This window comes from Rhinolophus sinicus, linkage group LG05 (genome assembly GCF_036562045.2).
Source record: "Rhinolophus sinicus isolate RSC01 linkage group LG05, ASM3656204v1, whole genome shotgun sequence".
NCBI classification, from domain to species: Eukaryota; Metazoa; Chordata; class Mammalia; order Chiroptera; family Rhinolophidae; genus Rhinolophus; species Rhinolophus sinicus.
Window position 1 is genome coordinate 48,847,862 of NC_133755.1, and position 22,825 is coordinate 48,870,686.

At 36.1% G+C, this 22,825-nt stretch overlaps 1 protein-coding gene and 1 pseudogene across 2 annotated transcripts in view; both read left to right on the forward strand.

Annotated features, from left to right (window-relative positions):
* Positions 1-22,825, forward strand: part of APLF (aprataxin and PNKP like factor) — an 82,386-nt gene that overhangs the window by 34,850 nt on the left and 24,711 nt on the right. For both annotated transcript variants that reach the window (XM_019718313.2, XM_074332091.1), the window contains exons 6-8: positions 512-693; positions 9,458-9,795; positions 16,371-16,496. In XM_019718313.2, coding sequence (XP_019573872.2) covers positions 512-693; positions 9,458-9,795; positions 16,371-16,496 — 646 coding nt within the window. The remainder of the gene's footprint in view (positions 1-511; positions 694-9,457; positions 9,796-16,370; positions 16,497-22,825) is intronic.
* On the forward strand, positions 16,572-19,246 carry LOC109443124 (large ribosomal subunit protein eL31; annotated as a pseudogene).

Consider the following 22,825-nt stretch of genomic DNA (forward strand, 5'->3'; position numbering starts at 1 on the left):
GTTGAATTCCTCACTGTGGATGTTAAGAGCTCCATAAGTATATATAAAATTCATTGGATAGCTATAGGTCAGATTTTTCTGTTAGAGAAATTCAATGCTAAAATTAAAACAATATGATAGCTAACATATATCAGGTACTCTCCTAGAGAGTTTATATATCTTACCTCATTTATTCCTCCTAATAACTCCATGAGTTATTATTATAATTCCCCTTTTCCAGATGACAATACCAAAGTTCAGAGAGGTGAGGTGCAACAGTTAAAGGGGGAAGTCATCCCATTAGCAGCGTCTTGGCCTGGCTGACACAGGGCTGGAGCTCTTGGTTATTGTTCTGCTTAATACTCTTTGAGATTTGCAAATAAGTGTTTTCAAGTTGGCATTAACATAAATGGAACTTTAATTTTACCCTTTTGTCTTTTTCTTTCTTCACTTTTTATTTTTTTGGCGGTATGGATTATTGACATTTGACAGGAGACAATTTTCTTCTCCTCTTTCTTTGTGTGTGTTTTAGATAATAATGTAATCCAGGAAAGTCAAGAAGGAATCTGCAAAGGTAAAACCCAAGGAAACATAACGCAGCGAGGAAGAAAGCGACTAATTTCACCAGGAAGCCCAGAAAGGACATCAGCAGAGCAAGACACAGGAAAAAAGTGCAAAAATGCTCATCAGGAAGAATCTATTATTTCATCCAAGGTGATTTTTTTAAAAACTCATTGTCTGATTGCTTTCTTCATCAAGTGTTCTAGATAGGAATTAATTTTATATTATATACAGAAAGGAAAAACCAAAATTGCTTTATATTAATGTTTCTGAAGTTTATGAAGATGAAAAATAGCCCAGGTTTTTTTTGTTTGTTTGTTTGTTTTTTTGGCTTATTGAAACTAGTCTTTAATAGAGTATTTGCATTGTAGAAAACCAAGCTATTTAATTTAGATATTTTCAAACTGGGAAAAAAGTGGAGACCACTCGACTCTGGTTATAATTGGCACCTCCATTCTAAAAACTTTGTTTCTTCTATTTTATTGACCATTCGCAAACACCTTTAACCACCTTTTTCTCGATAACTGTGAAGAGAAGAACAACTAATGGGCCCATTCTTAATAGTCTGTTGCAGGATTACTTCAGGGCTAACACAGTATTTATAAACCTTCTCTTTCAGGTTTTGGTAACTCACTAAAATGGTTTGGATGATTTATGCATTCTTTAACATTGGGTACTTAAAGAAAATGAGGCCCATATTAGATGCATTTGAAAAGAGAGAGAAGAAAATAAGAGGTAGGCCCAGGGCAGAAAGGCCAAGTATTCTTCCTCTTGGTAGAGGAAGAGGTGCATTAGATGACAGTTTTCACGATCCTGTAGACCTAGGGCTGACCTCCATGGGTCACCATCATTTTAGTCTCTAGGAGAGCCAAAGGAGTAGAATTGGTTTTAGAAGAGTGTGCACTGGAATGATTGAAAGGCTAGAAGCTTGTCAGAGGGTGAAATGTACTCCCCTCACTTTATAGTACTCCCCTCACTCCTGCTTCCTCTCACGTTAGAGCAAATCCAGCTTCTCACTGGGTCCTTCCGTCCAGCTAGAGAAGTGAGATCTAATGACTATAGGCTCAATTCCTTATGGAGTCAAGTTTAATAAATGAAAACAAAATGTTTTCTGACTCATGTATTGGCCATAAAAACTTATTAAGGTAAAACTTGTTTACTTTGAGCCCTAACATGCTCTACTCTCTGAATATATTAATACGACTGCCTTTTTTCCCCCAAGAAGGAGGTTTTTTTTTTCAGAAGAAAATCTATAGTATTCATGTTTTACTATGTTTATTTAAACCCATAAAGTTTGGTAATCACAAGTACAACTTGCAGGAGCATCTTAATTGGTAGAGTATATGAGAGGAGCAGTAAACAGATCCAAAATAATATGAAGTATTTGATATTTTGATGACATCAAGGGAGTATTCAGCCAGGTTCTAGGAATGCCTGAGCTCTACTTGGCCAATTGCTTTTCCTTGTCTTAGGGTTTCTGAGGGAGGTTCACCTCTCATAGCACAGGAAAAATGCCTCAAGGTTTTCCTAACCCTTTTTCATAACCTTTTCATAACCCTTTATGCAGCGCTCTCTGGTAAAGCTGGGCCAGAAATAATGACTTATACTGAGATGCAAACAGGCCTTTCCAAACCCTACCCTCCATTCCCCACCCAGTTTCAGTCTTAACACTGGCTTGCAGCTGGTCCCGAAGGGATGTCTACAGTGCAGAACAGGTGGAGGGAAAGTTAAAAATGAGTGAAAACAAGAGGCTGGGCCCACCTATTTAGTTTAATGGTAGGAGGTTGGCAATTACAAGGGACCAAGAACAGTTCGGCCAGGCCTGCAGAGTGGACTTGGGTCAATTTACTTAGAAAAAATCAGTCACATTCACTGGGAAAGAGTGAGGAAAGAAGTGGAAAGAAAGGGCAGGTACCACCTTACCCACACTGGGTCCTACTCCTGAGATTCTGACTCAGTTGGTCTATGTGGCCTGTGTGTCAGTATGATTTTAAATAAACTCTGTCAATTGTAATGTTCACTCAAAGTTGAGACCTACTGACGTACCATCATTCAACACCTTAAAGGAAACTGAGGTCCAAGATCACATTGCTAGAGGCCTTGGGCCTCAAACATAGGTCTTTTCATTTGGAGCACAATGGATTTTTCTACCATGAGTATTGTGTCTACACAATATGTTCTGTCTGCAAGAGTTTTGTGACTCTAGTAACTTCTGATAATGCCGATAATTCCTCTGAAATAGTCCATTTTTCATCAGTTCTCTTATGTCTTTTTGCAACTACTTACTAGTTACGTAATTGTCTAATTTGAGGGTGAAAGTGAGGGTGCTTAAATCTATTAAATTTAAAGAAAAGGATGGTGTGCTCTGTACACAATCTAGTTAGGACTCTATTGTAAATGACAGAAGGAAGCGCTAACTGAAACAACTTAAGAAAATAGTGCTGTAAAGCATATCAACTGACTACTGCTGGGAAACAAGCTACCTCAACACTCCGTGGCATAACACAACAATCGTTTATTATTTCTTATGATTCTGTGGGTTTGCTGGGCTCAGCTAGGCAGTTCTTTTATGACACTGTTTTGTTGTCAGCTGGGCTGCATTCATCTGGGAGCTTAGCTGAGGCTGGAGCATCCAACGGGGCTTCATTCACCTGAATGGTGCCTCAGCAAGGATTGATGGACTGGCTGGGAGCTGGCTGGGCCTCCCTCTGTCCACTTAACCATTAAGTAGTCCAAACTGAGAATCTTTACCTGATAGCTGGATCTCAAGAGAGTACAAGTAGAAGCTTCCAGGTGTCTTCACTGGAACTGGTATGTTATCATTTCTGCTGCATTCTTTTGGTCAGAGCAAGTTACCATGTCAGTGTAGATTCAAGGGATGGGGAATATACCCCACTTGACTGATGAAGCGATTTGTGTATAAAGGAATGGGAGGGAGTGTTGGCAGCCATCTTAATGACTATCTACCACAAAAAGATGCAGGAATAATTCAGTTTCCAGAATGGAAGGAAAAAACAGCAGGAACTATAGATAACAGGGACCAGCTGGTACCAGGGACTTGATCAAAATCAGGCTGGTCTATGGTTTTCCCATTTTTGCCTCGTGAATCATTCTTCACTACTATTGGCAGGCTTTTTTCACGTGGCATACTACATGGTCACAGCTCCAGGCTCGGCTCGTGTCATCCAGTTTTCTAAATTAAGAGAAAAAAAACAAGAGTTTCTCTATGGTTGCTTCAGTGTTAAATTCTAGGGAGTTGGATTATGGAATCTACACTTCAACCATTCACAGTGGTCAGAAAGATGAGGTAGTATTATTATGCCTTTCTGAGTCATGTGTCTATTCATTATGAGATGAATGGAGGAAGGAAGTCTAGGAAGAAATAAACAGTAGGCACTCCAGGACTTTTTTGGATACTATAGTTAGATTTGGGTAAATTCAGAGAGGAGGAAAAGAACTATAGTTTTCTTAGGTTGGTCAAGATCAACCTAACATATGAGGAGGCTTGGAATGGTGGGGAACATTGGGGTACACCATAAGCGGGGGAGTGGGAAGATGCTTATTTAACCTCTTTCGAAGAAGGTTTTTGAGTTGGGTGTTGAAAGATGGCTGGGGTGGCAGATTAGCAAGGTGGGTTGGAGAGGAGGAGCACTGTCCCTGAGGGCATAGTGTGAGCAGAGGCACAGAGGCAGGAAAGCGTGTGTGGTCCATAAAAGTACATCTCCATGGGACGTCTTGTGCATGCATGCGGGGCTGTGTGTGTGGCTATGGATGGGCAAGATAAGGGGAGGAAGCTACTGAACAAGTCACAATGGTGCTTGAAAACTAGCTTAAATAAGAAATGAGGACTGTATTTTATGTCTTTAGAACTTTTGGAAGGGTTTTGAGTGAGAGTCATGTGGTTAGGAGTGTGTAGCCGCGATATGTAAGATGCAGGCAGAGCCTGCCCAACAAGCTATCACAGGAGGCCACAGGGAATGAAGATCTGAACTAGAATGGTAGCATTGGGACCAGAAAGAAGCAGAGAAATGTGAGAGACACTTCGGAGACAGAATTACCAAAACTGATGACTAACAGAATATGGAGGAAGAGGTATTGAGAATGTTCTTAACAGAGCAGGGGGGAAGCAGTAGATGTGGCAGTTGGGCAAGGGAAGGGAAAGGAAGGGGCAGGAGGGACTTGTTTGGTTTGAGGCAATGGTGGCATATCTATGAAAGCTGTCTCATAGAAATGAAAGTCTGTCTCACAGCGGGGATAAAAATCAGGGATAGAGAGTTCTGTTACATCCATATCATTTAGAAGCAAACTTGCAAACATTTCATTCAGAGTATATGGAGTATACTGAAGTGGATGCTTTGGCAATGAGAGCCATTTCCAGCTATTCTGCCCGCTCTGTCCTGTATATGCAGCTTCCCCTGGTGGTAATAATTGCTGAAGCAAATAAGCTGGCTATTAAGTATCTCATTTCTCTACATACAGATGCCTGCTGTGGAGTCTCTCATTTACCCTCATGGAGGTAGCAGGGGAGATGAAGATTATAACTCTTATTTATACAGCTTTCTCTTAATGAAGGCTGTATCCCCCAGAGCTCCTCAGTATGGGATTACTACATCAAAGAATCTTACACCCTTTGCTCCTGATTGGCCATTTGGGTTAGTACCATTTATAGCACAGCTCTGATCAGTCCCATAGAAACATCTTTTCATTCGTCATTCATTCATTCAATAAGCATTCATTAAGCAAATAGTAGCAATATAGTGGCATTAATTATGCTGTTAACAGCAACAACACCTAGAAAACAAGCAACTATTTAGTGAGTTCTTATCCTGGGCTAGATCCAACACTAAGATATACTTATTTCATTTACTTTTTAGAAAATGCTGGTGATGCGGTTGTTTATATCCCTGGTTTATGGATCAGAAAACCTGAGGTTCTGAGAGTTTAAATCAACTTGTTCAAGGTCAAAAGTTAAGAGATGGCAAAGCTGAGATTCAAAATCTGATTTTGTATTTCAAAGATTATTCTAATAATCATTACACTAAACAGTCTTTCTGTTACATGCAAGGCAGTGTGCTAGAATCTGGGATTAAAAGATGAATAAGACAGGTTTGTGAGGGACATGATTCAAATCATAGAATAATGTCACCACATTGGCTTTTATGGGAGCTTTGAGGAAGACTACCTAAGCCAGCTGGACGATTCCAAGGGAAGGGTTCCTAAAAGAAGTGATCTGAGCTGAATTTTAACAGAAGAGCAGTAGGCATGACCAGGTGCAGAAGAGGTAGAGGTAGGAGTCCATTCCAGGTGGGTGGGCCAGCAGGTCTAAGAGCAGAGGGGATACACATAGTATACTGGGAACTACTGTTCTTAGAATGCTTGGTGCACCGTCAGGCAGCAGTGTTAGATGAGGGTGAAGCCATCAGTGGGGACTAGTTCCTGGAGGGAGGACCTTGAAATGTTCTCAGCTACATAAATAATCCTGGCAGCTCTTCAGAGGAGAGATTGGAAGAAAACAAAGTAAAGTATAGGGGCATGAGGGAGAAGATTAGGGCATCCACATAGTCAAGAAATAAAGAGAATCTGACCCGGGGCAGTAGTATTAAGGACGATGCAAAGGCATTGGATGAGAGACATATTTAGGAAGCAAAACTGCAGGATTTATTGCTTGGATCTAGGGAAAGTGAGGGAAAAATAGACTTTTTAGGTTGTGGCTAGAATGAATGGCTAAATTGTGTTGACCGAACATATGATTCAGAATACAGAGGGAGGATTTCAGTTTTGACATTTTGAGTTTGAGGTGCCTGCAATATTGGGGAAGAAATATCTAGCTAGGGGTGGAATGCTATATGAGTTTGAAGCTCGAGAGTGTATTTGGGGCCAAGTTTAGGATTTTCTGGTCTTTAGTGTGTGGGTGCTAATGGGATTGATCCAGGACTTTTAAGACAATTTATTAACATAGACATTATTCCAAGGGCAGCTTGGAAACAACAGATTACCTCACTGAACTCATATTGGGGGAAATTCTTTATCCTGTCCCTTGTAGTTCCTAAGAAGTTCATATGGTTGAGGGATGAGGGAGGGCTTGTTGGTCAAGTTAGACGATTTCAATAGCCTTAATATAGTACATTCCAGCTGCCTCCAAGCACCAAGGTCACCTTCCGCTAGCTCCATGCTTCTTGATCCCTGAGGTCTCTAGCATGTATTTTTATAGTGTAAGGGATCTGGCCTTTCTATAATGAATCTCTAGTCTCCCGCACTTCATTCTTCACATTTTCAGCTACTCTAAGAAATAAGAAATGTGGATACTTATAAAATACGGAGCTCTCTGCCTTTCCCCTACTTCTTCTAAGTACAGAGCACCTTCCATCTTTCCTGTTCCCTCACTTGCCAGTTCAGTGACTTGTTCTGGCTTATGAGCTTTGTAATTGGCACAGTAAAAATTGATATCTCAGCAAACTTATAAAGATTGCTGCATGTAATAGATTTGGGTGATCATTTATAAATAACTGAAACCATGAATGTCAAATTCTTTAATGCCAAGGGTCTACTGAATATCAATATGTCATGGAGTTCCATGAAGAGCATATGAATTCCAGCTTTTGTGTCTCTTAAAATGTATTTGAGTACCCCGATCCATATATTGGTATCTGTGACTTTATCATTTTTTTCTCTCAGAATAAATTAATATGTGAAAAGCATGCCTTGATATTAAAAAAAAACCAAATCCTTATTTGCATTTCATAGAAGTAGTGGGAGTTGAAATATGATGCCAACCATTTCATATTTTGTATTTTATTTCATTTTCTTTGGTTTGTTTTTCATTTATTAAATGGCGAAATAATACATGCTTGTTATTAAAAAATATTCAGAAGCATGAAGAGTAAAAAGTGAAAATCTTAATTTGCCTCATCCTCCAAGCCTATTGTCCTAATAATGTTTTGATTTGTATCCTTCTAAACCTTTTTGTTTGGATTTACACAAGTAAGGACACAAATAGATATGTAGGGAATATTTTTTAAAAGCTAAATGGAATTATAGTATATATAGTGTTCTTGTTTAATTTCATTTATATATATGTATATATATACATACATATATACACACATACATTATATTTATATACTGATATATCTACCTCTTTCTTTTCAACCTCTGCATAGTGTTTCATGGTAAGAATGTATTCTAATTTATTTAACTGCTTCCCTAGCCATGTCCTTTCTTTCCCCCTATATGTGTGAAGGATGTTGAGTGGGATATGTACTTCTATTGTCCCCAAACTGTTGTTGGGGGCCACAGCTGGGGACAGAAATACTAAGCATAAGTTTCGTGTTTGAAAGGAGCCCCCAGCAGTAAGAGCCAGACCTTTTCCTGTGGGTTTTTTATTGAAAGTATGAGAAGTGTTTCCTGTCCCATCCCCAGGCTTTGTACAAAGAGAACTGAGAGACAAGAAGGTTTTAAGATGTGGCAGAGTGCTATGTTTGGGGGGAGAAGTTATTTTTTCCCTTTCTAAAATCAAGAGAAGAGAGGAGCTCTAAGAGAATTACTTGTGAGACTGGCATTTAATTGGACATCAGCTTAGCCAGTGGATTTGCTGACCTGCCCTATGGGTATGTGAACAGGGAAAAAGAAAACTGGTGAGAGTTAACCCAGGCGGGGGTACTGCCATGTGAGGAGGTGGGTCAGGATTGCCCCATTCCTATCCTAGCGTTCCAGTCGCTGGCATGTGTCGGTCCTATAGCAGAGGGAGATGAAATTGGGGTGTGGTCGAGCAGCTTGGGAGAAAAGTGTGTGTTTTAGAGGACTGTGCTATAAATGCCACCAGCTGAGGGCCAGCTCTAAGAGGTAGCCACATGGTTGCTTTTCCTATAGGTTATTTATAACTACACAAGAAACATAAGACCTAGGTTCCTTTTGCAAGATCTTTGGTCAGTTTGGATAGTATTTTAAAGTTTCTTAAAAAAAAAGAAAAAAAAAGAAAAACACTTAAGTAATTAGTCCAAAAGAAGCCATGTTAATATCTTCTCAAGAAATTAGAGCTGTTGGATATTAAGTAGTAGCCAAAACCAGCTTTTTCCAGATGGCAGCCAGCATACATGAGTCCTTAGGTATCAATGGGGGTGAGCATCACATGTCTCTGCTCTGTGGTCATCACTTCCTGGAAATGGTTTCCACAAGGACTGGAGTTTATCTGAGCAGTGTTTGTATGTCACAGGAAGTGTAAGTAATTAAAAGGTCATTGGACAAGACTACATTTACTCTTTGTGCCGGTGTTAAGTACAAATTAAAACGTTTCTACAGTGCTAATGAGAGTAGTTACTTGGTTCAAAACAGCTCTAATTGGTTAAACTGAAACTTTTATTCAGATCATGTCAAAGGAATCATGTTTATTTTCTGAGTTGGTCATAGCATAGCTTCATGTAAATTTTTCTGTGAGGAAGGAGCAATTTTATCATTCAGCTATAGGGAAAATCATGATTATAGGTAGAAATAAAGTATTGCAGTAACTTACAAGAAATTATTAGGACAATGCATATGAAGAGTGTGACACATTGTTGAACAGGAAATTTAAGAACTTAGTAGGTTTTTGGGGGAAGATTACATTAAAGTGAAAGCAAGTGTATTCTCTTATGTTTCACTTGTTATTTCATATGATTTTTTTTCACTGAATGTTTGACATGATTGTAACAAGTTTGATACAACTCTAAATTTCTTTTCTTATAACTACGTATTGTTTTAAAGTTATTCAACTAAAGATATAGAAAATAGTATTTTAATAACTTTAAATGTAAATCTTAAAGTTTTTAAGATTTACATATTGCACGAATCTTGTAGTTTCATGCCTTTATGCTTAAACTTACATACTTCTTTTAAAACATGTTTCATTTATTTCCGTTTTTTCTTCTGATTTGTCTCACAGGAAATGCCACAGTCATTTCCTGCAATCACAACAAGTGACACAGAGGTGAATAATATGAAGACTAATACACAGAGAAACAAAATCCCAACAGAGGGACTTAGTGAGTTTTCTGAACATAAAATCATCACTAAAGGAACTCCAGATAAAGAAGAGGCAGTGAGCTATTCTGAGAGTTGTGCAAGTGCCCAAGGAAAGTCCTTCCACGCTGAGTCTCAAGGAGCTCGTCCTGAGCCCAGCTCTGATCCCTCAGTTGCAGCGGCAACTGATTCAGTTCCACAAGGTTCTGAAGAAAACAAGGTCAAGAGGACATCATGCATTTATGGGGCAAACTGCTACAGGTAAAATGAAATGACAGGTAGCATATAATTATATTATTTCAATGGCATGTGACTATGTAGATCTATGCTATCCTGTATTAAAAGCCTCATAAAACACATTGACCTAAAGGTTAGCAGCTTTATCATGTATCTACTGGTTTGCACTCTCTCAGTATGCATTACTGCAAATCCTGCTAGAGGCTTTTAAGAATTAAACGTTTCAGATGTAGACACGCTGATTAATGCAAGGCTTGGAACTGGGGACTCTAGACTTGAAAATTGAATCACTCAGACTTAAATACCTGCTTATTTAGTGTCTCATTTAGATATTAGAAAGCTAGCTTTATGAATAGTTGTTGTATGTATTGTAACTATCAAAACAATTTTAGGTTGTGTTTAGGCATATTATATTTGTGCATTTTCCTTTATATTTTTCTAATGATGCTTTTGAATCACCATGATGCCTTCTAAAACAACTGAATATATATTTCCTGGATTGATTGGTTACTTCTATACATACTTCATTTGATTGCGTTGTGCTCTTTTTTCTAATTTTGTATTTTGTGAATTCAAATCGTAATCCCTTAGTTTTAGGCTATAGTTTCATCTATAATGTTTACACTAGAATGTTTATAATTATGCATTCCTATTTCAGAAGTATTTCTTTGCCATTCCAACTTGTGAAACCACATATCTTACTAACACATTTGAGCAGAGTTTGTTGTCTTTTATTCAATATTGTATTTATGTCACATATTCTGTTAGCTTCACATTCATATTCTCTCTCTTTAAAATGCTTTGCCATTTGAATAATAACATTTTTCAACTGTTATAACTTATGTATTAATCAGAATTTTATCTACTTATAATGACCTTAATTCCACATGTGGAACATAATTGGGAAACTTGTAGAATAGAAGTATATAAACCTTATATGAGTTTGGATTCTAAAAAAATCCTGTTTGGTATTTGTATCAGTTCACTAGGGCCGTCATAACAAAATGCCACACAGACTGGGTGGCTTATACAACAGAAATGTACTATTTCACAGCACTGGAGGCTGGAAGTCCAAGATCAAGGTGTTGACAGGTTTAGTTTCTCCTGAGCCCTCTCTCCTTGGCTTGCAGGTGGCCTCATTGTGTCCTCACATGGCCTTTTCTCTGTACACGCACATCCCTGGCGTCTTCCCCCGTCTTATAAGGACACCAGTCATATTGGATGAAGTCCCTGCCCTTATAACCTCATTTAATCTGAATTATCTCTTTAAAGGCTCTGTCTCCAAATGTAGTCACATTAGGGGTTAGGGCTTCAACATATGAGTTTGGAGTGGGGGGGACATAATTCAGTCCATAACAGTATTCGACACGAGCATTTGTCTTTGTTAAATGTGATTGAATGCTTTAGCAAGAGCCTGATGAATTTGTTTATATTTGATGCTGATCCATGTTAGTTAATGATTCAAAATCAGTCATAGCTTATGGATAGTTATTTTAATTTTTCAATAATTGTGATATGCATAATGAGCACTAAGAAATATTACTGCTGAAATCTGGAAAACAAAATATATATTTGTAACAAAGGGCAGAAAATAACATATATTGAGTTCTTGTTATATGTGTACATCATAATCATTTAAATGTATTTCTTCTCCAGCCCCGATGCCACTGCTTTACTTCATGCCATGGTCTCGCTGAGACAAATGAATAATCTAAATCTCCACTTTCCCTCACATTCATATTCCTCATTATTGCCTGAGCGATCTGGCTAAGAAAATAAAAACACAGATTAAAAAAAGAGAGAGAGAGAGAGAGAGAGAAATTCTGACAGTATTTGCTTTCCTGTACAGAATCTTTTAGTGGCTGAAGCCTGGGTTTCTTAGCATCGCCCAGAAGACCCTGAACTGCCACTGATTCTTTGGATGCGTCATGCTCTTTTATGTCCTTTGGAAACACTGTTCCCCTTTCCTCGCCCCTGCCCTGCTTAAAGATCTTGCCTACATTCAACTCCTTTCCAAATCCTTTTCTGACATGCCCATTCTTCCCAAATTACTCATCCTCTATTCTGTGTGACATTTTTCCTCATCCAGTTTCTAATATTTGACATTAAATCTAATATTTAATATCTATTTATTGATTTTTATTTATTTATTTATATGTTCTGTCTCTGTGTATAGAAAATTATTCCTTAAGGGTAGTGTTATTTAATCCCTTGATGTCATGCTATTGACTCCCAAATCTATGGCCTAGCACAGATTTCTTTACTGAATTTTAGATCTAGATAGTCGCCACTGTATCCACAAGCATTTCAAATTCAACCTGTCTAAAGCAATGGCATCTTACTTCAATCCTTTGTGAAATGAAATAACAGCAAAATCGTATTTAACTTTGTTTGTTGGAACTGTTGCTTTCAAAATACAGCCTTTGAAAACTCTACTCTTTTGGGGGTCATTTCGTTTTTCTGTTGAATAGCATAGAGTCCCATTAGTAAATTGGTTTTAAAAATTGGGCAGAAGTTGAAATGTCTCTTACTAGCATATAAGAAATGTATACTTTAATTTAAACTTGTGGCTTTTTATCTATATAAGGTCATATAAATTATCTAAGAGTTAGTAGTGTATAAAATAAGGTTTTCACTTCTGGTACAGGTGAAGTATCTGGTTGAAGACCAAACTTCCCACTGAAAACAGCTAGGAAAGGTGAACACTCATGTTTGAAAACAGCCAAGGCAGCCGGGACTTTGAGGCTTCTTTTCTTCTTCTTGTGACATTTGCCAATTATTTTAGTGTTTCAAGCTGAGGGTTAAAAGGCCAAACAGAGCTTTGGGCAGTCTCATGGGACTTAGGCAACAAAAATGGAGTACAGTATTTGCCAAGCAGGAGAATCCCTGTATGGAAGCATAGACATTCAGGATGGAAAACATGAGCATACGTATAAACTAGTATTGACTACGTAAAGCAGTAATAATTTTTGCTTTGTGTAAAATATATGTGAAATTAAAATATATGAAAATAACTGAACTGTTTGGGGATTAAAGCAAGTAAAATTTGACTACATTATATAAGTGGAATCACACAGTATTTGTCATTTTGTGATGGCTTATTTCACTTAGTATAAGGTCCTTAAGGTTCATCCATGTTGTAGCATGTGTCAGAATTTCCTTCCTTTTTAAAGACTGAATAATATTCCATTGTATGTATATTGTACAATGTTTTATTTATTCATCTGTCAATGGACACTTGGGTTTCTTCCATCTCTTCACTGTTGTGAATGATGCTGCTATGAACATGGTTGTGTAACTAACTCTGAGATCTTGCTTTCAGTTCTTTTGGATATAGGCAGGAGTTGAATTGCTGGATAATATAATAATTCTATTTTTAATTTTTTGAGGAACCACTCTTTTCCATAGAGACTGTACTATTTTACATTCCCTCCAACATGCACAAAGGTTCCAGTTGCTCCACATCCTCACCAACACTTGTTAGTTTCTGTTTTTTTGTTTTGTTTTGGTTTTTTTTGGTGGTAGCCATCCTAATGGTGTGAAGTATGATATACTATTATGTTTTTTATTTGCATTTCTCTAGTAATTAGTTATGTTGAGCTTCTTTCATAGGCTTGTTGGCCATTTGTATATTTTCTTTGGAGAACTTTCTTTTAAAGTCCTATTCCCATTCTAGAATTGGTTATTTATTTTTTGGTCATTGAATTGGAGGAGTTCTGAATATTAACCCCTTATTAAATGATTTGCAAATATGTTCTCCCATTATGTAGATTGCCTTTTCACTCTGTTAATTGTGTCCTAGATACACAGATATTTTTTATTTCTTTTTTAAAAATGATTTATTTAAAGAATTATTACCTTTTAATTCATGGGACATTTGGGCTACTTATTTAAATATGAGGACATTTAAACAGAATTTAAGAATGAAATTGAAAGGACCTTCATTTCTTTAATCTTCACAAATTTTATTAAATTTATTGGGGTGACATTGGTTAATAAGATTATAGAGGTTCCAAGTGTACAATTCTATAATACATCACCTGTATATTGCATTGTGTGTTCTGTCACCATATATCTGATCCCCTTTACCTTATTCTATATCCCTTCCATCTCCCTCTGGTAACCACCATGCTGTTGTCTTGTCTGTGAAAGCCAAGTCTGTCACCATATATCTGATCCCCTTTACCTTATTCTATATCCCTTCCATCTCCCTCTGGTAACCACCATGCTGTTGTCTGTGTATATGAGTTTTTGCTTTTTTTATTTGTCTTGTTTGTTCATTTGTTGCTTTCAGTTTTATATTCTACTTGTGAGTGAAATCATATGGTTCTTGACTTTTTCTGTCTGACTTTTTCACTTAGCATGATATTCTCAAGATCCATCCATGCTGTCACAAATGGCCGAATTTCATCTTTTCTTTTGACTGAGTAATATTCTATTGTATATATGTACCACATCTTCTTTATCCAATTGTCTGTTTCCAGATCACGGCTACCATTTAATTCTGATGTAGTCCAATTTATCTAGTTTTACTTTTGCTGCCTTTGCATTTGACAAGAAATCTTTGCCAAATGCAATGTCGTCATAAAGCTCCTCCCCCACACAGACACCATTTATTTCTAAGAGTTTTATATTTGAGGTCGTACATTTAGGTTTTCATCCATTTTGAGTTAATTTTTTATATAGTAAAAGAGAAGGCTCCAACTTTATTCTTATGCATGTGAACGTCTAATTTTCTCAACCATCTTTGTTGAAAAAACTGTCCTTTCTCCCATTGAATGGTCTTGGCATCATTGTTGAAAATCATTTGACCATGTATGCAAGGGTTTATATCTGGGCTCTCTCTTCTCTTCCATGTGTTTATATGCCTGTCTTCATGCAATACCACACTGTTTTGATAACTGTAGTTTTATAAGTTTTGAAATAAGGAAGTGTGAGACCTCCAGCTTTGTTCTTCATTTTCAAGATTGTTTGCCTATTTGGGTCCCTTGAGAGTCCATATGAATTTTAGGATGTATTTTTCTGTGTCTGCAAAAAATGTCATTGGGATTTTGATAGGAATTTCATCAAATCTGTAGATTGCTTTGGGTAGTATTGACATCTTAACAATATTAAGTCTTCCATTCCATGAACATGGGATATCTTTCTATTTCTTTGTATCTTTTTAAATAGAAATTAAACCAGTGTACATGTCTTTCATCTCCTTGATTAAGTTTATCCCTAAATATTTTATTTTAAAATGTTATTATAAGTGATGTTGTTTTTAAATTTTTCTTCTGGTATTGTTTATTATGAGAGTATAGAAACAACTGTTTTTTGTGTTTTAATTTTGTATATTGCAACTTTGCTGAGTTGGTGTATTACTTCTAACTATTTTTTTGTGGAATCTTTAGCATTTTATGCATATGTAGAAAATGAATAGATATGTACACCAAAAGCAGAATGTTCATAGCAGTATTATTTATAAAAGCCAATTAACTTGAATGCACCCAAAGGTCTATGAATAGTAGAATGGACAAATAAATTGTAGCAGCTTCATGCAGTGGAATTTTACACAATAATGAAAATATAGTACTGCTACATGCAACAACATGGAGTAATCACACAAACATTAAAAGTCATTCTCAAAGTATATATTATATATTTCCAGGCAAAACTAATATGTTGTTTTATAAAGTTGCTTCTCAAAGTATGGTCCAGAGACCCCTGAGAAGTTCTGGTCTCCAGGAAGCTTTTAGGAAATCTATTAGGTCAAAACCATTTTCATATAATATTAAGACTTTGTGTGTGTGTGTGCGTATTCCACTCTCATCCTCTTACAAGTGTACAGCATAATTTCCCAGAGGCTACATGATCCGTGTTAGTGTTAAGGATCGAATGTAGAAACAGATATGAGAATCCACATGTCCTCCATTAAGCCAGACATTAAAGAAATTTCCAAAGTTTAAAACAGCGTCATCACAATTTTTTGGGAGATAGAATTATTTGTGTTAAGATATGTTATTTATGATAATATGTAAAGGGTTTATTATTTTTGAATATTTAAAAAGTTTTCTCATTTTTTATTTCTAACCGGTTAAATAACCCACATAAGTAAGCCCTCTGGAGTTTTAGTAGTTCTTTTTTTTAAGACCGAAATGTTTGAGAAACATTATTTCCTATGATAGTATAGTGGTTACCTTTGGGTTTAATGATTGGAAGAAGACCTGTGGAGGCTTCTAGAATGTTGGTAATGGACTGCTTTTTGTCTTAGCAAAAGGCACATAGGTGTGTTCATGTTATTCAAAGTCTTTAAAAGCTGTGTATGCATATGTGTGTGTATGTGTAACACACACATATAAAATACTAGTTGCAAATTAATCATTGACATTCGTGACCTACCATATGTCATTAGAAATTTATTTTGTTACCATGGAAGTTCTTTACTGACTATGTCAAAACCTTATTTTTAACAATGTAGCACACTAGTTCACATTCTGGAATAATCAGATGTATTGCTTGGTTTCCTGCCATATCTTATTAATTTTTTTTAGTATATCTAGAAATCTCGTAGATCCTATTAATTATTTTTTCTGACAGTATATTTATCACCCTCATAGGAAGAATCCTGTCCATTTTCAACACTTCAGTCACCCTGGTGATAGTGATTATGGAGGTTCACAAGACATGTGTCGAGATGAGACTGACGACAGGCCTGAATGTCCTTATGGATCATCTTGTTATAGGTATATAAACCAGAAACATTTGATTGCGCTCCCTTTCTCTTTAATCTCTGTAATTTATTCATTTATGCATGTAGTTTCTCATCTCGTCTTTAATGTCTAGTTTTTCAACTTGTATAGGTAATAGGTTTTAATTTTGTTAATAGGTAGGATTCTAATTTTTTTTTAAAGATAATTCTAAATTGTTGAGGTTATTAATCTTATAAATGCCTGAAATTGTTCCTCATTTCTAACTTTCTAAAATGCAAATCATATAATTTAAAAGCTGTCGATGCTACCCCATCATGCATTCTATCCAGACTCCTTACGGTGACAGATTTAAATTCAGGATGTTATCTCTGCCTCCTGCAACTCCTACCATTCCACCATTCTTGCCAACATATGAAACTGAACCCTGAAAGAAAAGTAAGAGTGCTTCTCTCTGTTTCTGTAGCATCTTGTGCCCATTTGTGCCATGGAGAGTAAAATTTATCTATGAGATTGTGTTTGTTTCTTAAATGGAACATCTCCTCTAGACAGTAAATTTCTTGACTGCAAGAACTCTTTCATTCTTGTGTAATATCTGCAACTTTGTTTGATGCATGAATGAATTTGAAATAAATCAAACTACCAAAGAAAGAAGTAATGAGTCTACTCTCAGAGAGCTTTAATTCCAGACAGCCATCTTTCTGAAATAATTTTGGAATGCAGGTTACTGAATCTCCTGGACTATTTGAAGTTGTTGCTATTTCTATAACTGTGGTTTTTAATAAAGCGGCAGAATAAGACTCTAGGCTAGAAAGAAAAATGAAAAAGCTTATGCTGTATCATTTTAAAAATAAGGGTTCCGACGCTGCTTTCCCTCTCCCACAATACCTCGCGCTCTTTCTTTCCAACCTGGGCCCGGCAGGATGGCTCCCGCAAAGAAGGGTGGCGAGAAAAAGAAGGGCCGTTCTGCTATCAACGAGGTAGTGACCAGAGAGTGTACCATCAACATTCACAAGCACATCCATGGAGTGGGTTTCAAGAAGCATGCCCCACGGGCACTCAAAGAGATCTGGAAATTTGCCATGAAGGAGATGGGAACCCCAGATGTGCGCATTGACACCAGACTCAACAAAGCTGTCTGGGCCAAAGGAATAAGGAATGTCCCATACTGCATCCGGTTGCGGTTGTCCAGGAAGCATAATGAGGATGAAGATTCACCAAACAAGCTCTATACATTGGTTACCTACGTACCTGTCACCACTTTCAAAAATCTACAGACAGTTAATGTGGATGAGAACTAACTGCTGATCATCAAATAAAGTTACAAAACTGCAAAAAAAAAAAAAAAAGAAAAGAAAAATAAGTGTTCCATTCCAGCAGAACATCATGCAGATAATAATAAAAAGACATTTTCATCAGCTATGTCAATAAACTTGAAAATTTAGGAGAAATGAACAAATTTCTAGGAAATACAATTTTTAGAAACAAATACAAGAAAAAAAGAAAACAGAAGAATCGTTTAACATTAGAGATATTGAATACATAATTAAAAGCCTTCTACTAAAGAAATTCTAAGCCTGTTTGGTTTTAATGGCTAATTCTACCAAACATTTAAAGAAGAAATACTCAATTTTTAAACAAAGTATTTCAGAAAAATTACAAGAGGATATATTTGCCAACTCATTTTATGAGACCAGAATAATCTTGATAGTAAAACCCAGCTAGAATAATGTACGAATAAAAAATTACAGGAAAAACTACTTTTGAACTTAGATATAAATATCCTTAAAAAAACACACACAAAAAAGGTTAGTTAAGTGAATTAAGCAATTTGAAAAAAAATATAACATGACCAAAATGGGCTTGTTCAAGGAATGCATGTTTTGTTTAATATAAAAAAATTATGTGATTTACCACATATCAGAATAAGTAGAAAATCATATAATCATTTCAATAAATGATTTTAAAAACTGACAAAATTCATTCATTTATGATAAAAACTCATTTCAAAGTAGGAATAGAAAGAAACTTTTTAAATATAAACTTCTTTAATATCTACAAAAAGCTTACAGCAAACATCATACTTAGAAGTGAGACACTAAAATTTTTCTTTCTGATGTCAGAAATAAAATAATATTTCTTCCCTTAATTCTGTCAGTTTTACTTAGAAATTGAAAACTCACTCAGAGATGTTCCCTTTTTCCATGTCTTGACTCCCCTCTGGTTTCTGCTTTTGGTAGTAATCCATTGCCTTAAGATTATTGCTTTTAATATTTTTTACAGGGTATAATTCTTTCCTGTGGGAGGTTTGGTCTGATAAGATTTCTTCTGTCATTACCAGAAGTGGAACTTTTACTTTGTGTGATATAATATTGCTGCTTCAATTTTCGTTGGTTAGTGTTTGTGTGATATTTTTCCGCCTTTTAGTTTCAACCTTTGTCCTTATATTTAAAGCATGTCTCTTACAAATAGCATATTATTTGTGCCTTGCTCTTATTTTTGATCCACTCTGATAGTCTCTGCCTTTTAGGTGGAATGCTTAGTCTAATTACATTTAATACAATTACTGATATATTTGAGTTTAATTTTACCTTTTGTTGTTTTCTATTTGTCCCGCACATTCTTTGTTCCTTTATTCTTCTTTTCCCGACTTCTTTTGGATTAGTCAAGTGTTTTTCAGTCCATTTTTTTCTCCTGCATCAACATTTTAGTTATATATTTTTTTCATTAGTTACATTAGATTTTAATAGACATCACTGACTTATTACATTCTACCTTACAGTTGCTACTTTCACCATTTCCCAATCTTACATTAGTATAACTCCATTGACTTCCTCTTCTGCTTTTTTAAAAAAAGTATCATCATCATATATTTTTACCTCTACACATGTTAACTTATAAGGCATTATTATTAATTTCTTAACTATTAAGCATCAGCATTTTTTCATATTTACTGGCATATTTATCATTTTTGGTATACTTCATTTTTTTCCTGTAATTTTTTCCTTTCATCTAGAATTATTTTCTTTTAGTTTTAACTTCTTTTGGTATTTCATGTATTAAAAATCTCCTGGAAAAGAATTCTTTCACCTTTTGTGTGTCTGAAAACGTTAGTTAGTTTTTTTAAAAAAAAAATGTTTTTACTTGGTAGAGAATTCTTGGCAAGCTTGGCAAGTTTTGTTTCCTTTCATCCCTTTAAAGATGTCATTCAACTGACTCCTTCATTCATAGTTTATGTAGAAAACACATTACCTGTTTTAATGTTGCTCTTTTGTAATTAACGTGCCTTTTCTTTGGCCACTTTTAAGATTTTTATCATTGCTTTTACTTTCAGCAGTTTAACACATGCCTAGGTGTTTTTTTCTTTATATTCATCCTATTTTGGGTTCACTGGGCTTTTTTGGAGGTTGATATCTTGTCTGTTTGGGAAAATTGCTTGGTTATTATCTCATCAGACATTGCTTCTTCCCTGGTCTGTCTCTTCTCTTCTTTTACTTTAGTTAAACACACATTAAAATTTTGACCATGTCCTACATATCTCTTCTGCATTGTTTTGTTCTTTCCATTCTTTTTTTCTTCTGTGCTTCAGAATGGGTATTTGCTATTGACTTGTCTTAGAGTTTACTAATCCTCTCTTCTCTTGAGTCTAGATTGCTGTTAAACCTAAAGAGGTTGTAATTTCAGAAACTGCACTTTTCAATTCCAGAATATCCATAATTCTTTTTTTTAGTTTCTAATTTTGGTGAAATTATCCATCTTTTCATTCACATTTCCCATTTTCTTACTTTTTTAAATGTATTTGTGTTAGGTATTTTAAAATTTGTATTTGCTAACCAACATTTCTGAAGCAGTTTCTTTTGTTTTGGTTATTGATCACATTTTTCTGTCTCTTCATGTCTAAGTAATTTTTTTCTTACAATACTAATATTGTTTACAAAAAGAACTGTAGGGATTATAGATATTAACTTCCCAGTGAGGGTACCCCCTCTGTTTGGCAGACAGGAGCGAGTCATCTCTGTCTAGAGAGATATTTAGATAGATAATGGCTAGGTTGATGTTTTAATAAAACTTGGTCTACCTTTGGTTTGTCTCTGTTCCTTTGACATGGCATTTCTAGACTTCTGATAGAAAGGAAGGTCTCTGTGTTCTTAGTTCTGGTTCTTCTGTCTGGATATTTTGAGCATGGCCGATCACCCATGCATCTTAAATTCTGGCACGTTTCTTGAGGGAGACCAATTATGTGTTTGTTACAGATCTTTTCCCTGTAGTGGGACTTTGTCGCTGAAACACTACATGAGTTGGAGGTTTCACTTTGCCATTTTGAAGTTTCAGACCCAGAACCTTAAGCCTCTCTGAGCTCCCAGGAACTCAGCAAATATTTCTTGGGAAAAATCAGTGTTGTCTTTGGGGTTCCTTTAGTTTCTAAACTGTTGTGACAATCCCACGAGACCATGAAAAGCCCTACTAGTTTCTCTTTTTTTAAATAGTGTTCGTTTACTTGGTTCAGGTCTTATCCTAGACCCACACCAAGAATGGACAAAGGCCTCCAAGGAAGAAAAGAGCCAGTGACTTTCAGCTCCCCTAAGAAGGGCTTTTTGCTCCATGGAATTTTAGATAATCTAAAATTTTCATGCTCCCATAATTCTCTCATAGAAATAATTTTTATAATTTTTCAAGTTTTTTCTAGTTATTAAAATGGGTATTCGTCTGCCATGATGTCCTACATTTTTCCTAGAAGCAAAATCCAAATATGCCTAATCTTGAGAAGAATAAAAACAAAATATAAAGCCTCGCTAAGAATAATGTTGTCAAAAATTGCTGCCTTCATTTCATCAATCTCTTGAAAAGAAAACAGAGTAGGGAGTAGTCAAGAGAAATTACTCCAAGGTAGATGACTCACATGTAGTAATAGAGACTTTCATGTCTATATCTGAATATATTTGTATATATCTATAGTGTATTTTTCTTTTTTATCTCTTGAGCTGTTTGGTGTTCTGGTTCTACTTAAAGATAAAATACTATGATTTTTTTCATTGTTAATTTTAATTATAGTTAAGAGAGATTCTTGGAGAATATTAGATACGATTGCTTACTCTTATTACTGTTTTACAAATAAGGGAATGGAAACTAAGAAAGGTTAAATGAGTTTCCTAGGACTCCAAAGCTGGCGAGATCAAAACCAAATCTTCTCCTAACTCTAGCCCAGCAGTTCTCTGTGGCATGGCCCTACTCCACCACTGTTAGTTATGGCTTTCAAAAGTATTGATAGTGGTTGCCTTTTTAGCCAAATGGCAAAATAATATTTTGGAGTTTAAAAAAATTCTAGGTAATGTACTTTGATTGAAGGACTTGTGAATTTTTCAGATCAACAAGGTAATAGAAGCTCCAGTTGCAGAAGCATGCTATATATTTATATGCCCTTTCTTGTCACATGATCATTATTAGTTAGGCAAAAAAACCTGATGTAGTAGATTTTTTGGGTATCATTGCCAAAAACTGATGTTATATTATGATCAACTCACTTTTAGCAATCTTGATTTGTAAGAACATATTTTTAGTTATGTATTGTTTCGTGCTATTAAAGATAATTAAAGAAGACAATTTAAGTGATACAAACTTTATTTAACACTTCATTGAGAGGTCGGCCAGTAAAGGAACATGCATGGTCAGGCAAGCTAACAAAGTTTTTATTGTAAGAGAGAAAAGTATATCGGACTGAGCAAAGATCGCTACAGTCCGGGCTGCATGCCTAAAGGAGACCTGCAGCCTGAAGGAGGGGGTGAGGAGAGTTTTATAGAGGCTGTGCTGGCAGGGTAGCAGTGTCTGAACAGAAAATGCTGACTACCTGTAAGCCAGTAGCTGTTTTGTGGCGTTTTCTGTTATCGCAAGTTTGGCTCTGTCTGCAGGTGCAGGCCAACAGACATCTTGTTGTTTTCTTGCAGACACGGCTCTGTCTGTAAGTCAAGGTCTCTGAGACCTAACACTCAAAGACCTAACATTAAGTCAAGGTCTCTAACATTCAGAGACCTAACATTCATAATGCAGACAGTCTCCATTCAGAGAAGTGCAAAATGAGACAGAAGACAGGAAGCTTTTATAAGATAAGGAATAAAAAACAGGGAAGAGAAAATAGAAGACATCTGGCTAGCAGTGGCCATATAGTCAATCTTGTTTGGAGTGAGAAGGAACAAGGAAGTAAGTAGAGCCCAGAGTACACTTGACATTTGGAGATTGGCTGACTGGATACACTGTGTTTCGGGTCAAGCAGCGGATTTACAGGGTTGTGAAAGTTATTTTTGTGGTTGCTGACATGGCACCCCAGGCAAGAGAGGCTCCATTTTGGGCCTAGATACTTATTTCAACAT